At 43.6% G+C, this 17,389-nt stretch overlaps 1 protein-coding gene across 7 annotated transcripts in view; it reads right to left on the bottom strand.

Moving 5' to 3' along the window:
* Positions 1 to 6,535: 6,535 nt before the first annotated feature.
* Positions 6,536 to 17,389, bottom strand: part of LOC118315579 (voltage-dependent calcium channel subunit alpha-2/delta-1) — a 54,659-nt gene continuing 43,805 nt past the window's right edge. For 5 of the 7 annotated variants that reach the window (XM_035642970.2, XM_035642972.2, XM_035642974.2 and 2 more), the window contains 15 exons: positions 16,562 to 16,643; positions 16,046 to 16,108; positions 15,368 to 15,471; positions 14,728 to 14,817; positions 14,540 to 14,607; positions 14,404 to 14,442; positions 14,185 to 14,256; positions 12,957 to 13,109; positions 12,675 to 12,727; positions 12,249 to 12,304; positions 12,005 to 12,134; positions 11,106 to 11,218; positions 10,384 to 10,466; positions 9,996 to 10,075; positions 6,536 to 8,643 (listed from right to left, as the gene is read on the bottom strand). In XM_035642970.2, coding sequence (XP_035498863.2) covers positions 8,607 to 8,643; positions 9,996 to 10,075; positions 10,384 to 10,466; positions 11,106 to 11,218; positions 12,005 to 12,134; positions 12,249 to 12,304; positions 12,675 to 12,727; positions 12,957 to 13,109; positions 14,185 to 14,256; positions 14,404 to 14,442; positions 14,540 to 14,607; positions 14,728 to 14,817; positions 15,368 to 15,471; positions 16,046 to 16,108; positions 16,562 to 16,643 — 1,223 coding nt within the window. In that variant the 3' untranslated portion in view covers positions 6,536 to 8,606. The remainder of the gene's footprint in view (positions 8,644 to 9,995; positions 10,076 to 10,383; positions 10,467 to 11,105; positions 11,219 to 12,004; positions 12,135 to 12,248; positions 12,305 to 12,674; positions 12,728 to 12,956; positions 13,110 to 14,184; positions 14,257 to 14,403; positions 14,443 to 14,539; positions 14,608 to 14,727; positions 14,818 to 15,367; positions 15,472 to 16,045; positions 16,109 to 16,561; positions 16,644 to 17,389) is intronic. The other 2 variants (XM_035642971.2, XM_035642976.2) reach the window with 1 other exon arrangement.

The raw sequence follows: 17,389 nt of genomic DNA, 5'->3' as shown, positions 1-17,389 counted from the left end.
AGGTGGCTCAGGTATTTCACTCGATCAAAGGAGGAAAAACATTCAGGACTTGACATCGTTTACATGATAATTCTAATAATCGACAGCTTTTGATCAAGTAAAGGGCACATGGCGACGACTGAGGCAACACAGACACATCACTGGCACCCCTCACTGTATGTGTGTGTGTGTGTGTGTGTGTGTGTGTGTGTGTGTGTGTGTGTGTTAGTGATGACAGTGGTGTGGATAGATGCTGTAAACACAGATAGTGTGTCAAGAGATCCTCCTTTAAACAAACACACACTTCCTGTTGTCGGGACATGTGGTTACAGTCAGTACTCGTAATTGAGACCCGCTGACGGTTACAAGAAACACAAATAAACTACGCACAAGCACAATCTGTCCATGCAAACAGTTTAAAAACCATGGCTTCTCGGGTAAAACTTGTGCAAAACCAGACTCTTTTTCCTCCCCTTTTCATTGCAGCCCTGTTTTCATTCGATGTCTCATCTTGCGACATTAATAGAAACCTGGAGAGTGGGCAGCAGGCAGAAGTGTCGCTTCATTATCATGCACATTAGCCACCGACACATTCCCCCAAAATAGCTTTTGAAAGAATCGGAGGATCTCAACCGCTATAGGCCGCTCAATGTGCAATTGGTTTTTCTCTCAGATAATTCACTCCCTGATTGCTTCTGACACTGCTACTGACGTGCTGGAACTCCATCACAGACAGTAGAGAGCAAAGTTAAATGGATCACCCTTATTTGAGGCGTGGAATCAGTTATGAATCAAACAAAAGTTGTCATATCTGCTGATGTGTCTTGGACATTTCTTGGGAGTTCTCGACTCAAACTTCAAAGAAATAATTATTTTGTTGAGAGATATTGAGTCTTAGGACACACAGATCACTTCAATTCCACAGAACAGGTCCTGTTCAGTGCACATAGTGCACTACTCAGCCTTTTGTCTGTCCCTCCCCCTGTGTTTATGGGTGTTGATGTGAACGTTTGAGACAGAACTTCGGAACAATTCGTGGACAAAATGGCCTGGTGAGTTTGTATATCCACACGAGCCATAACTGTTTAAATGACACATCCTTCAGCAAACACATCAACATCCCATATGAGCTCTATTGTGGCGCTCCTTTGACGGCAGATGTCAGTCACCCAGAAGTGCACAACACCGACACGAGCTGGAGAATACGCACAAATAGGTCATGTTTACATTCGCAACCTATATTGTAACCGGGGGAACATTTTGTGCTGTATTGTCTTGCTCACAGACACAAATGCCTATTTCTGACACAACCTTCCTGGACGCCGCGGCCCATCGACCCTCTGGGACGTGTTAATTAGAGCTTAGGATATAGAATTTTTCAAAGCAAAACTTGTCAAAGTTTGAAGATCCAGTGTAAAAATATATCCGCTTGCACACAAAGAGAATATTCAAAACTGGGAATTTGGCTTCAAATTTGTAAAATTCCAAGCATCTGTAACGACAGAAGAAATCATACGGCGTGGTTACGGCGCAAGATGGGAAACCACACACTGCTGGAGGACGGGGGGGGGGGGGGGGGGGGGGGGGGGGGGGGGTGCAGGCCTTCAGATATAGTGCCTGAACGTGTGTTTCCTCATTTCTCACACATCTGCTAACGGTCAACTTGTGTTGTCTGCTGCTCCCTGCTAATTTGCCCCCGCGTGACTCACGCAGAGGTGGAGACGCACGGGGGAGGGCGAGGTAGTTGGTCAAATTAAAGCGGCTGCTCTGGGGCAGCAGGTACATTTCATCCCACATGTGTCCGTGTCAGACCTCATACGTTTAATTAACGCGTTGATGGTGAACATGGCGTGGGGCGGGCGGGACGGCACGCCGCCTGGGTCTTCGGAGCCCACCTGAGTGATTCACCAGACATGCACACAGGTAATTTGAAGCATGATTACACGCACACGCACACACACACACACACACACACACACACACACACACACACACACACACACACACACACACACACACACACACACACACACACACACACACACACAGAAACACACACACACGCCCTCTGTGAGCTCTTTTAAAAAACAGCTGCTAAAGTTTTACCTCTCTGCTCCTCTTAGCACAGAAACATTGGCAGTCGATCAACACTCAGCAAAAATGTTTACAACCAGGTTTTTGTTTTTTTCCTTCACTCCTCCTTCCTACTCCATCTATCTTCTCATTAATCTTCAACTACTTACTTATTTTCTCAGTATTGTGAGCATGTACGGGAAACAAAACTCAAATCAAACACTTGTTTTTAGCCTGGTTGTAACTTTAAACAAAAGACATGGATTCTTTATGAGCATCTATGAGTTGTAAATAATATCTTTACTAAAGTATGATGAATAATAATCCCAAAGTGGTGCATTATATAACTGCATTAATTGATGATATACTCACTTTCTTTTCAAGAAGCAGACAATGTAATGTCAAAATATCCTTTGGCACGTGGAGGGATTCTTGATGAACAAAACCTGAACCCTCAAAATACAGAACTCTTGGTCAAAAATACTTTTTTACAATAAAATGATTCTTAGCAAATGTTCTGATCTGTAAGGCATTAATACATAATTGATCAAATATCGTTAAATTGCTTTCAAGTTAAAAGTCTGTTCCCATATTAGATGGCTTCTGTTTTTTTTATATTTATTTTCCCATGTCATGTTTACATTCACCGAAGTCTTCTTCTTCCTCGCCATTGGCACGTCTGTGTTTCTTAACGCCGGCTCACCACCAAACTGTCAATCAGCGGGAAAAAGACTAGAAACCAGAGGCAGGAATGTCCTTGTGCATGTGCACAACGCAAACAAGAGGGGGTTCCACTCATAAAAACACTGCTCCGGGGCGCTGTTAGTCCTCCAACACTCCACCGTGTGTCTTTAAAACAGTTCACAGCTTTAATGCCATTCACAAAAATGTAAGCCAACATACAAAGAGAGACGAAAAAAACCTGTTCCTGTGCTGAGAACGACATGCACCTCTAAACCTTTGGCGAAATTTGCATACCACCCACAAGTCCTCTTGTTACCAGTTGATGCATGTGAGGCCTCACTCCGGTGACAGAGAACATCCACAAATCAAGAGCCCGTGTGGGTGGTGCGTCCCGCTGAGACTGCTCACCTGGACGGAGTTTTCCAGCATCCTGTGTGCGACACTCCCAGTGACACAGAGCTCGCTCGTACACACGCACACACACGCACACGCACGCACACGCACGCACACGCACACACACACACACACACACACACACACACACACACACACACACACACACACACACACACACACACACACACACACACACACACACACACACACACACACACACACACACACACTGGGAGAAGAGGAGACACAAAAACCAAGGTACAGTAGTGAGAAGTACAGACAAGTGTGTGGTCATGTTTATAGGTTTGGGAAAGCCTGTGGCATTTCCTGATAACCCGTGCCAAGTGTGTTCTTTCCAACCCTCAGTACATCCGAGCCCCCCCCCCACCCCCCTCGCTCTCCTCCCCATCTCAACCATTTTGTGAATATATTCGAAGGTTTTCTTTGGCTCACTTTGTCGCCAGACTGGGTGTGAGTTTGTAAGAACAGGTGCCAAAAAAGTTAGAACAATAACAATGAACTATTCGAAAGCCTACTCAGAATCCCCTTTTCTGTGATTAACCGATTCAGCGCTGTCTGTATTTTCCTTTTGTGGCCATCCAGAGGTCCACGATGCTGAGCAAAAACACCGAAGATTTATCTACACTGTTTCATCCAAACTTGGAGGGAATAAAGTTTGTGCTGTGAAGGAAAACACACGGCAAAGATGCACGCAAGCAGTCAGTCACTGACAACAGTGTGTGTGTGTGTGTGTGTGTGTGTGTGTGTTTGTGTGTGTGTGTGTGTGGGGGGGATGTTGTTTAGACTTTTACTGGATGTCAGAGAACCTTAGTGCCCTGCTGTGTTCTGTGCAGATGGAAAACTGTGACTTCTCTGACGCAACTTACAGTAAGCTTTCGAAGAGAAACAAAACAAAACAGAAATCAAATGGTGCCAATTATAAAAGTTGCAGCTGATGTTGACCACATTTCAGTTACCAGATTCAGGGAAGTTTATTCGTACTTGGGTTGACTGCCCTGGGAGAGTCGCGACCCGCAGGCTGCTGAGAGTGTCGGGCGCTCTAACTTTAGAGCTAATTGTCGAATCAAAGTGCCACCGAGTTTGCAATACTGTTCCAAAAATAGCATTCGCCGCTTAAACTCTACGCGAATGGACGTCATACGACTATCGAAGCGATGTCGATGAACTTCAGGGGGGGTTTACGAATGCTGATCCCTGCCTGCAGCTTCAGTCACGGGTCAAGTTGTTGACGCAGCATCAATCTCGTGTGTCACTTCCTGCAATTAGTGGAACAAACCCAAAGAGCCACTCTGGAGACTTTTTTAACTCTACCACCAGTGAGTCATACGGTTGCAGCTTGAGGGCTTTGGACCGGGTGAAGTGCTCTTCCCCCGGGGGGGGGCCTCACTCTGAGGGTGTTTTGCAGAAATAGGTTTTATTAGATCGGCAAAACAGAAAAGATTCCTGGGCGGAAAGACATCACAAGTGGAAAGGGGTATTTGGTAAAACAACAACTACCTGTCACCTGAATTAAAATGCCTCTATTGTGTCAGTCATTGTTCTGTCTGACATTAAAACAATAATGGCCGGATCAACAAATCAGAAGGTTTTAAACAACTCCCCAATTCAACCCAATTATGTAAAATATTCATTTAGATGCAGAAACCATGGTGACATGTCCAGACGTGTCCATTCAAATTCATCCTTTTCAAATGTAACGCTGCGCGTGCACACGCCTGCTGCACTGCAAAAAATAAAAAATAAGGATGTTTAACAGACAGATGATGTCATGGCCTTAATGTTCAACTGTATGTACTGTTAAGAAGTGGTTTGAGTAACGAGTGCCGTGAGGATTTGTTTCAGGCCTTGTGTTGCATGTCTTCCCCTCTTGCTCCCCATCCCTTGGCTTCAACCGTCAACCATCTAGCAAAGGAAGAAGAAGAGGAAGAGAGTATAGTGAGGTTAGTTGTTGCATGTTCTCAATTGACTCAGTGAAGTCATTGACACACCCCGTGTATCAGAAATGAGATTGTAAGTAGTAGATGACTGACGCCTACAACTACAGAAAAACAGGTAGGAATTGGAAACAAAGCCTTGAATTTCCTGTTTTTTTCTACGGACTATTCTTTAAAATTCTATGTGGAGCTTAGTCTCTTTTGTGTTAGTACTTCAAATGAATTAAAAAGAGCTGTCGAACATGTCCCTGCTTTTTTCCTGCGTCTGTAACTTCTTAAGCCAGGCATGTTAAAGGGCATGACCTCGTTCCCCATTTACAAGAGTATCCCGTTACAACGTCCCTTCTAGATTATCGCCATACAGCACACATACAAAGACCTCCCAGTCTGACACGTCTCCAAGAAAAACAAACGTCTTCATGCTCCCCACCCCTAAAACCGTGGCCATATTGGTGCTTAGATTACCATCAGATAAACACAAATACCACCAAGTGAAGTACGACTGCTCTGAAACTCTGGCGTGAGCATCTGGCTTTCCCATCGCTGCTCCGGGCACGAGATGGCAGAGCCGTCTGTGTCAATCGTGTCTCCGGAGGCGTCAATAAATCAGAAACATAGGGGTCCTCAGGTCCAGCAGACAGGAACACACTCGGCCGTGCTGCGCGCCAGCATACATACGTTCAATGGCTGGGAGCTTCGGTCATCCTTCTCATTCTGAATCCTGTGTCTGTGTGTACATGTTAATACTCCAGGATGGAGGACGAGGAACTCAGCGAGAAAAGGAAATAATCAGGTCAGGATTTTTTTGTTTGTTTTTAAAGATCAATTTCTATTGTGCATGAATGTGTGCACGTCCTGTATGCACTCATGTGTGAGTTCAAGTTTTTTTGGACAGCAACAATTTGTTTAAGTTAACATCATTTTAAACAAATTACAAAACCAATGTTTGTAATTTCACATTACAAACATTGGGAAAATTCCTTATAAGACAACAATTTCTTTGAAACAAATGCGAATATTCAACCTATATCATATCTTTAACAACCCCTGAAATCCTTATTGTTGCTGACTCTGATGTAGACGTGTACCCCAGGGTGAGTACGTACACACACACACACACACACACACACACACACACCGCAAATCACACCTATCAGTGCTGCTGGGTGTGGTCCGATGTAAAACAGACCTGGAACCTACAGAGAGTGTAGTGAAACACTAAAACACAGATTTTCAGCCAGATGTTAGGGTTCTCCTATTTGATTTATTTTTTTAATCATATATTACTGGGCCGTGGTAAACGTCAGGATGCGCAGCACTATTTGACAACAACCAACAATTCTATCTTTTTTTTTTATGCTCATCCTCTTTTCAACAGCCGTCTCTCGGACACGTTTGTTCTGCAACTGTCCCAATATGTGGCTGCACAAAAAGGAGGATCTCCCCGGTCATAACAATACAACACTTTTATTGTGAATATATCATATTTGCACAATAATCAACAACAAATCATTATAAACATTTTTTCTTTCCTCTCATTTCATCTTTTATACAGTAAATATTATAAGTGTACAAATGTATACAAAATGTATTCAGGCTAGTCAAGTTCCACAAAAGAGTAACTCATGTACAGTATTAAAGCACAATCAGATATCGGAGGGACACTCACATGCCGGCACATAGACACGGGATCCCCCCCCCGGGGTTAAACACACGTCAACACGCGACTTTGATAGACGGGCATAACCTGGCCACTCGATACCAGCAGGTCACCATGAAGGCGAGGTGGAGAGAAGTCAACTTGGATCGGTGAAAACAAACAAACACTAAGAAACTTGTGTGTGATCTTTGTGATTTGCGGTAAAGTAAGGCAATGCAAAGTTACTCCCGGCAGTAGCATCTTGTCAAAGTTCTCTCCAGCGCCCCCCCCGATGCTGACCCACGGGCACGGACGGCGTTCAAACACAAGAACAAGCTCATCCCATGACATTGCAGCGTTTTTCGACACGGAGCCTTTCAGCGTCTGCTTCACAGCACTTGTAGAGCAACACAAGAAAGAGGAAACAAGCATGAGGACAACAGCAAGGAGAGGGAAAACAAAGAAACAGTCATCTTGATATGCTGATCTCATTCGCATTCTCATCTTGGCCCCTGGGTCTGGTGAGCCAGAGAGGGAACGGGATCGGGACTGACACAGAGAAGTGTCGGAACACAAGCTCAGGTCTGGTTCAGGTTCGCTTTGAGCCCGGAGGACGGGGATGTTCCTCTTGCCGAATCAAAACCACTGGCTCTTTCTACTGTCGTCTGGGCCCCATACGAATTGGACTGCGGCAGATTTGGCCCATTTCACAATGTATAACTTTAACTTTTGAATCCTCTCTGCTGTATTGCTGCAAGCATTAGCATAGAAAGCATACATGGTGAGAATACATCTCTCTGTGTGAGTTACTGTGTAGGCACTGGGGATTTGATGCATCAAATTGAAGACAACCAAAAGCTGTCGGACCAAGAACAAACACATGTGAAATTGCAATATCCTATTAGATTTTGATTCACGCCGGCGACCCCACTTTCTCAGGGAAGTATCTACGTTATCTACCTATCTATCTAACATTGTGACTTAGTAACAAATACCCTGGACACCCACATCCGAGGCATCTCTCAAAATAGACCTGCCTGCAGATTCTCCGTGGTATGTTTTTGTGTGTCAGTGGTCCTCGGTACTGCGTGGCGCTTTGGTGTCAGAGTGTCGGTGTTGTCTTTAGCTCTGTACTGAGCACATGCTGCTACAATACAACACCTAGCCAGTCACAAAATGCTTGTTGATTTGGAATACAACAAAAGGAAAGGAAATAGATACACAGTAAGCTACAGCACATTTCAAAAACACTCAAATGATATGGACGTTTCTTCGTACTGCCGTCGCACGAGTTGGCAAAAAAATCCATCTTCGCGGCGCAGTGATTCATACGCAATAAATATAACAAGCAACAAACAATACTGAAACTACACAAATCAACGCTGTCGGTGAACATAGAGTCTTCGAATGGTATTTCGTTGGCATAGTGGGACAACGCTTTCACCCTCCATTGAATAAATCCGAGAAATGAGGCAGAATTAAAGGGTTTGGTTAGCTCTTACTCTTGCACCATAGGAGTGTTAAGGAATTTTTATATATATGTGTATATATATATATCATGGGGATGAGTGCAGCTGAGCACAGTAAATGTGTCTCTGTTTCTGAAAATGATGAGGCGGAGATGAGTGAGCACCCTTTGGCATTGTAAAATGGAAACACTGATACTGGTCGTCAAAGAAAAATATTCTGCATACAGTATATCCTGGATGGTGTGAGTAGAGTCTTCTCTCCTCTCGTGAAGTGAGACAATGGTCGGTGTGTGAGTGTGTGAATGAGTGCGTGTGCGTGTACATGAGTGTGTAGGGGTCATGAGTGTCGTAAGGATGTGATGAGCCACAGTAGCAGCAGTTGAAGCCCGAGCATTGGCCAGAGACACGGGCTTAGACAGGCCCCTCCTCCGCAATCAGAATCATCTTCCTGTTGGAAGAATCAGTTGTCAATAAATGAGATAAACAGTCTTCTTCTCCTACATCCAGTAGCTCTACCCCAACCGTCACCATCATCACCCCTTCTGCCACTAACAACAATGAGGATCATTTTGTCCCAGGTGTCCCAATCCTGTGTCTGCTTTCCGTGTGTGTGTGTGTGTGTGTGTGTGTGTGTGTGTGTGTGTGTGTGTGTATGTGTTAACATACACCTGGATAGTGTGAGGCTTTTCCGTATCTGATGGGAGTATTCAGGATATCCCTACATACCAAAGGCCTAGGAAAAAAAAAAGAGCCTGGAGTCTTCTGTACGTAAAAGGGAGAAAAAGCCATTTGAAGCTTCCCCTGTTTACTCAAGTGACAAAATGGACTGGCCTGGACACGAACTGTCTTCCTACGAGGAGCTGAGCCAAAAGTAATCGGACACATGGAACTAGAAAAAAGGGCCGCAGCCTTTCTCTTTCTCTGTTCGTCCACTTCCTCAGCCATTCGTCCCCTTCCCTTTGCTTCCTACCACAGTGTAAACACACAGGCACATGAAATAGTGGCCTGTTATGTGTGTGATCTACGCCTCCACTACACAATGAGAGGCTGAGTCCGGCAAGATATAGGAAATATTTTTTTCAAAATATTTAGACATCGCTGGGTGGTGATGCAGTGATCCAATACACGATTTACCCAACTCGCTCCTTTGTTTTAATTCTAGCCACATTCCTTTTCCAGCGGGGCATTTTACGAGGGAATGCACATAAGTGCATTTGCCACTGTATCAGCTAAAAATATATCTAAATGTGCTTTCATATTTCTGTGCTGCATTTATTAGGGCTAAAATAAAACGGTAATTTAGAAATGGTTTTGTGCTGGTATTTTTTGAGTGGTTCTGGTCTAGTGGCGTCATTGAAACACATTTAAACTGGCAAGTTTTTAATCTGCTCTCCATCTGTTAGGGTAAAAGAATAGAAAAAAAAAAGAATAAAAACATGCCAAAAGAGTAAAAGATGTAGCATTCTGTTAGGGACACAAGCATGTAACAAAGACATAGAATAAATAATAATGAACTATGAGTAAATGTCAATATATTTCTATGTTTTTTCTGAAAAATGTGGTCCATGTAATTATCTAAAACAGGTTAAATGGGTAAAGCCCCAGCTATTACCCATCAAATATTTCATGATAAAATAATAATGTATATATACTAAGTTGACATGATATCAAACCAGCTGTGAGGATTAACTTTGACACTGATTTGCCGTTGCTAAGCACTTGATTAACAGCTCAGGAAGAGCCGAGATCAAAGTGATTAGTGTCTGGACAGTAAGTTGTGCAGTTTGTACAGACACCAACCCTGAACTCAGCAGCAGAAACAACAGGAGTGGTGCGGAGCTCAAGACAGAACCTCTGCTGATCGGACACAAGGGCTCGTCCTGCCAGACAAGAGCAGCGGCCATCGGGACGCAGAAGAATCATAACACACGAACGACAGATGATGAGCGAAGAGATCATGAAAATCAAGAGGGAAAAAAACAAGTGACAAACGCATGCAAAAAAAAGTAATCACACATGGAGCAGAGTGGAAGAGCAGACAAGCCAACAGTTCTTTGAATCTGTGCAGAAAACCCGGCGCTGATTAAATCCAGGCAGATATTTTATCAGAGGCCAACTGCAGAACCTCACTAATGGAGACGTTTCCAACAATATGCTCTGTAAAAAGGCACGTGTGGTGGTTTCTTACGTTTTCATTGTTGTCAAAACACACATCCGGCCCTTTGCGGTATCTAGGGTTCTGAGCCAGCTCGCATGGATCTGGACCTTCAGCTGATCACACGCTCTCAGGAAAACACGATTTACCAACAACACTGCACATTTCACACTTACAGTCAAATGACGTGCAGACTATGCTTTAAGTGGTCAGCTGGCACATATCTTCTATACCTTCAAACCATGCCATATGGCTATATATATATAAAGTGTGCTACAGCAGCCTGTGGATGTAATGGTGTCATTATTAGCAACTGGAGGCCCCTGTTGTGACCCCGTGGCGACCTCCGATGATGACACCTTTACAGTTACACCAGCAGGAAGCTACATTCAAACCACATCTGTCAAACAGATATCCTGAGTATATATATACACACACACATTGTGCATACACACAAACACACCCCTGCTCTTAACCTTAATTCAACCTGATGGCAGCATGCGGCCCAGATGAATTTAAACAAAGAAATTGAATCTGGTAGTAACTTGAGAGCGGGCTTTCATATGCCGTGCATCTGGTTTACTGTTCACCCGTGAACACTCAGGAGGGACCTACTGCAATGTCCATAGGTGTGTGTCCTTGTATCGAGAGTTTAAAGCTCCGCTGTCATGCGGGTGATGGATGGAGGGCTGCAGAGAAAAAGCGAAGTGCAACTCTGCGGTCGATTTTTTTTTACGAGTTGAGTGAAAGGATACAGGGTTGTTCAGCCTGTCGTAGTGGCCGGGGGTCACATGACAAACATGTTGTCTTGGCATCAGTGATCAGGAACACCAGGTTGGTGTTGGGCAGCTTCTCGGCACGATACATCCTAGAGAGCAACACACAGATATACATATAGCAAATGTACAGTCTGTATTCATACAGTGATATACTGGTGCTGTAAGGATATCATGCGGCTCCAATTTCAATTCAAAAATACATTTCCCGCAGAAGATTAGATTGCATTTACATATAGAGTAAAACGTACACACATGAAGGTGTGGGGTTGTGCTCAGTGTGAACACATTCATACGTCTTCCCTCCTCTATAGGTTTGTTTTTTTATGGTTGCCATGAAAGTGTCTGTGTCTGCAGTCGTTAACATTGGGGAGTAAAGCACCAGACACGTGGGACTCATAATACCCAGTAATTACAGCCATATTTAACCCCCTCAGACAGCACAAATTGACACAAGAGGAGGTCAGAGCAAAGTAAATGTGCAGTGGTCCATGGGTGTGTGTGTGTTTGTGAGTTTGAAGTACAGCCAGAGGAGAAAAAAAAATAGGAAGAAAAACAGATAAAAAGAGCTTTTGTGCCTCCCTCTGCAATTCCGGTCACTGACAGATCAAGGTAATCTGTGCCTGATCAGAAACCATCAAAAAACAGCTGCCTGTAGTCAGGCTGGAAAAACAGAGGAGGCCAGGAAACTAACACTATTCTGGACCCATCCCCACAGACCGTGAAACGGACGGATGTTCAGGGGGAAGATTCAGTAAGAGATGGAAACTCTTTAATGACACAACCCAGTCACAATACGAATGGACAGGAGCACAGAAGTGGAATATTTACTGAACACATCCATGCACATAAACTCACGTGAAGGAAGATGCACATACCTGGAACAGTTTCCACAGTCCAGGACACCTGAGTAGGATCTTTCATCGTTGTCAAAGAAGTACTGAGTCTGCTCTGTGATACAGCTCTCCTTAAACATGGCATCTGGTATGTCTTCATCTGCTGACTCCACTGAAAACAAGAGATGGATTTAATAAAGAAAATTACAGGAAATGATTAGTTAGAAGTGTCTCATCTAAATGAGGCTGATGGTTGTTTTACACAATCACGGCTTTTATTGCTCACCTGCCTCTAGAAGGTTGGGGAAAATCAGTCCATAGAAGAGCTGCTGGAGTATGGACCTAGACACGGAAAAAAACAAAACTAAAAATGAGTCATGTATGAGTCAATCGGCTAAATCCTTAACTTATTTACATTGAGCAACCAAACACTATTTAATAAAAGTCTAAAAATCTGTCTGAGGCTAGAGTCACTGGTGATGTAAATGTCCTGGGACTTATCAGTCATATAGTCTAAAAGCTGATTATATTGCAGTTGGAAAAGTCATTGAGGTGATGCAGGACATACTTGTGTAACTGCCCTTGTCAGGCACTGACCCGGCCAGCTTCCTCCTTCAACAACATACAAGCCCACTCCCATACAAACTCCTACTCTTAAGAACAAATGTGCTCGCCCACTCCCACCCACAAACACAGAAACCTGAACACTCACCAGGCAGCACTGGAGGCCCACCAGCCAATACTGAGCAAGTCTGCAATGGTAGGCTGGAGAGGCACAGGAAAAGAAAGTCATGTCGAGTAAACAATTTTTTCAATTGACCATTTCATGTTAGGATGATGAAGCCAGAAATTAAAAATTGCATCCTGCTCTCAAAAATTACAAATTTAAAGAATGAATATAGCTTTGTATCAAAGAGTTTTTTTTTGTCCTTCCACTACATAAGGTAAACGATGGTACACTTTATCCATAAACGTGTAAATGTGAGTATCTAACCACGTAGACGGATCGGGGTCCTGCCGCAGCCTTGCTGTCTTTCTCCGGGTCGCAGACGGACTGGAAGTCATAGGTCTTGTTAAAGGAGTACAGGGAAGTGTTGACCAGGTTGATCATCAGCACCGGGTCCACCTCGCCAAAGAACTGGCCGATCTTGTTGAGGTCATGCCCAAATAACAAAACCAGTCAGTAAAGGCAATATAAGACAAGTGTTGCTGTGAGTGTGACAGCAGGTTTTGCGCAAGAACCCGTTGCACCAAGACACCAGTTTTTATAGGTGAAGACCGGGTGTGTGAAGATCACATATAAAAATCCTATGGTGACAGTTAGAGCAGGTTACTCTTGAGATTCAGAAGTAGCTGAAGATCGGGTGGACGAGCAATATGGAGTTTGTGGCAGCTACCTCCATACAGTAAGGAGGTATTGGCCTGTTCTAACTGGCTCTAAGGGTGATATTCAAAGTGGTTTAGTCTGTCCCGATAAAGGGCTATGGCTGTGATAATGTAGCAGTGGGTAAAATACGTACTGTTAGTCATGCTACAATGGCACAAAGGCAGGCAGAAATTCTGCATGATGCCAACGGACACCAAATGCATCAGAAGATGTGAAACCAAAATTGGAGTGGGTTCATTTAAAACACTTGAAGAACATAAACTATTTGCCAGACATTGTGATGGTTCGAGTGGTTCAAAGACAGCAGACGTCCTGTCACGGCCGACATGAAATGTTGCAAAACCCACCATATTTCATAGGACTGATACACTGGGGCCTCCAGCAGCCTGAAAGAAAAGATTGGAGCTAACACAGCCTAGCTGACGTCTTGGATACACAAGGGACTCACCTCACTACAGCTTCCACGACTGACTTAAACCCACCAGAAGCTTCCCTTTGATCCCCATCCAGTGTCTAGTGCTATACTTTACTGGAGGAATGGACGTACTGTCGTCCAAGAGGAACTTTCAAACAGTCCTGATCTAACAGGCCCTTAGCTGAGCCACAAGCCCTTTATTTGACCTCTATATGAACTTGATGGATTCCTATGACAAAGGTGAGACAATCCAGAGGTAGAGAAAAAAATAAGAAATGTTGTTACTGGCAAAGTCTCACATTTCACCAAATGTTTTATTGGCTGGTGATTTATCTATTGCTGATCATTAAGGCGGGCAACAGATGAGATGCATACGAGGGTATGATAAGGTGAAGAGAATGACTGATAATAGCTGCTCACCAGGGTGATGTACTCGTCCTGATTGGACATGAGAAGAAATCCACCATCGTCCAGGATCACACAGTCTACATGCTGTGTGGTGAAAAGATAAACGGTTTAAAAATAAAAATAAATCCGAGTGGTCATAACGTGGACCTTAAAAATCATTTGTCATCATTGAAGAAAGAGATAACAATCAAGGGCCAAACATCTTATTTCTTATCGAGTGTATTTCTGTACCTTGTCATTCCTCAGGCAGCCACAGATCTCATCCTTGCACTGAAAAGGTAGAAAATGAGCCGAAAAAGAAGTTAATCCTCAACATAGCTGAAGGTTTCAAGGACAGTTTATAATTAATAATCTTAACACAACTTACATTAGGTTTCAGAGTAGCATTCATGAAAGCATTCATCCAGAAGGAGACATTTAGTTTCACTCCAACCACTACAGAACAAATCACAAAACAGACAGAGGTATGAATTCGAAGAATAGTCATGGAATTTTCTTCGGGGGAATTTGTGTTGTATCACAAGACTCAATGAGTCTGGCATTAGCAAGACTGACCTGCTGGTTTGAGCGTGACTTTGTCAATGGTGAGGTCGACCGCTTTGCTCACTAGAATACCTGACTCAGAAACAGGTTCCCTGCTCTCTGCTGCAGTTGAGAAGGGATACACAAGGGAACAGGAACAGTGACGGAGGCTATTTTGCTGTAGTCATGTTGAAAAGTACATGCAGAGAAAGAGAACCTCAGTTGGAAATGGCAGTAATCGCCATCCGTTGTGGGGAATTCCACACATTTCTAGCGGCTTGTAATTTAGGCCAGTGGAGTGGAGTCTGTGAAGCCGGTACATGTGTTAATCCAGTCAAGTGTGGCCATAAGCACGGCTACATTACACTGACATTTGCCTGTCCTGGTGTGTGTTAGAGAGATCAGTGGAGATAGCAGGAAGTACATAGGGCGGGAGGGAGGGAAGGGAGGTAGGGTGGGTGGGTGGAGATGAGTGCTGAAAGACACAGCGGGAAGAGGAGAGGGATTAAAGAGAGTGATATCAGAGGCCTGAGAGTGTGATCTTTGCCAGTGACTCGGGATGACGTCCAAATGCAGAGAGCAGGATAGGCTCGGTGCCAGGCCACAGTGAATATCATCATGCACAGAGAAGTGTGCACACACGCACACATGTTTGACCCTTTCAAAAACTTACTGTTGAAAGATGGAGCTGTGAAAATATAAATTTCATTGTCGAGGGTCCTTTTGTAGAAACTGGACTCATATGTCTCAGGATTTTCATTCCACTCTTCTCCAACGCTGAAAAAAGTTAATATAGGCACATAATTTTATATATGGACAGTTATATGCATGAAACACAGAGTAAATGTGTTTGATCCATTTAAACTATTTATATTTTAATCTTCAGCCAAATGTTAGTCGTTGAAATAAGAGTCACACCCAATGCAGCTGATAGATGACAGGGGCATGATCCAGAAAAAGTAATAACTTTTTCATTTTTTTTTTTTATTGTCTGGAGGAATATGCATTCATCTTCATTTGGAATGTTATATTCTGACAAATGGAACCCCCAAATGCAGTTCAGACGAAAAAAGCAGAAAGGAAATTGAGGAAAATGAGCCATGTCTGGCTGTTGGATTTGTCGATTTTTGACCCATGTCCTGTACTGGTCTGACCGGCTCTGAGTTCAGTTCTAACCCTGAACGTGTACCAGTGTAGCAGGTGGGTAAAGCAGCCATAAAGTGCTAAACCTAAGAGTATATTACAGTCTGTATCCATTTTCATCTCACACTTTAACAACACCAGATATTTGGACAGAACTCGCTGTGCTAATTCCAGTAAGTGAAACTGTGAGGAAAGAGGGGAAGAGCACCTTCTTGGGAAGACTCTTGTGATTCCTCCATCCGTGGCTACAAACCTGGTCACTATCCCGTCCCTGGGAACACGGAAGACAACACCCAGTCAAACACACAGACATTGTTTTATCCACAGTCACTTGTCTCTTATATCTCTATCTATATAATGTTAAACAGATTCCCCGCAGTATTTGCGAGTGTATTTTGTTCATATTTTAGACAAGTGGGCGTACCATGAGAGGAAAAAGTAAGAATTGTTTTATTTAGTTTCTTTGCGATAAAAGCATGTTTTGGCGGAGCTCCGTGTGCTTGGGTGTGATATGCATTTTTGTGCTTTGCGTCCACCACGTTTGACCCAGAGCAGAAAAGAACGAAAAGAAAACGGTCTCAGTCAGTGATTTGCACATGAATAAAAAAGCAACAACTGTGGTGGTACAAGTAAAATAAAATACAATAAAGTGAAAGAAGACGTGTAAGACTTTATGTTTTAAGATTGCTCGAGGCAGAGAAGAGGAGATGGATTTGGCACTCACACAGTCTGCTCATTCCAAAGTTTAACCAGTTCAGCTGTCAGACCTGCATCCAGGATCAGCCGACTCACAAGGGACACGTTACCTTCAAGACAAGATACATTTTACATCACCACAATAAGAGGGCTTGATATGGAAATATGGTAATGGAAGCGATGACAGCCTATTGTTTAAGATGTGGGAAGAGCAAAATGAATAACAACATGTGTTTTCGGCTTGCACAAGCATTTCTGCAGTAAATCCGTTCACTGGCCAACAGTGAGAGTACCGGGAAGACGAGTGATTAAGTGGATGAAGGTGAAAGTCAGGGACTGAAAACGAGCAGGTGTGTTTCACTTAATCTTCTCCTTGGATATATTAGGGGTAGAAAGGGATGTCATGACACTCGGAAATCTACTTTGATAGATTTCTACTCTGATTGAAAAGTACTTTGCGGAGGCTGTTGTAGTTTAAGGAGGGAGGTGATGCCAAGGTATTGGATTGGACGTACCTCTTGAAAAAGGAATCATGCGAGCACATTTCACTCAAAGTATACACACAGTTTCAACACAGCATGTTGTCGAGCGTTGTTTTAAATCATGTCCATAAGACCATAACTTTTCATGAGGAGTCAACATACTGTACTGCACAAATAGCAGCATGAAAAGCATTGACTCCTACGTATATCACTTGACCTTGGGTTAAAATGGATCAAGGAAACCTAGATCCATTAGCTTGATGATGGTGGTAAACCATACAAGGCGTGAGATCCATTAGATGATGACGAATCAAACACTGTGAGTCACTGTGCAGCATGACAGCATTAGGCTTCTAGGAAACTCAGTCGATCTG

The sequence above is a fragment of the Scophthalmus maximus genome, chromosome 7, assembly GCF_022379125.1.
Source record: "Scophthalmus maximus strain ysfricsl-2021 chromosome 7, ASM2237912v1, whole genome shotgun sequence".
In the NCBI taxonomy this organism is placed as follows: domain Eukaryota; kingdom Metazoa; phylum Chordata; class Actinopteri; order Pleuronectiformes; family Scophthalmidae; genus Scophthalmus; species Scophthalmus maximus.
This window is presented reverse-complemented; position numbering and strand designations above follow the sequence as displayed.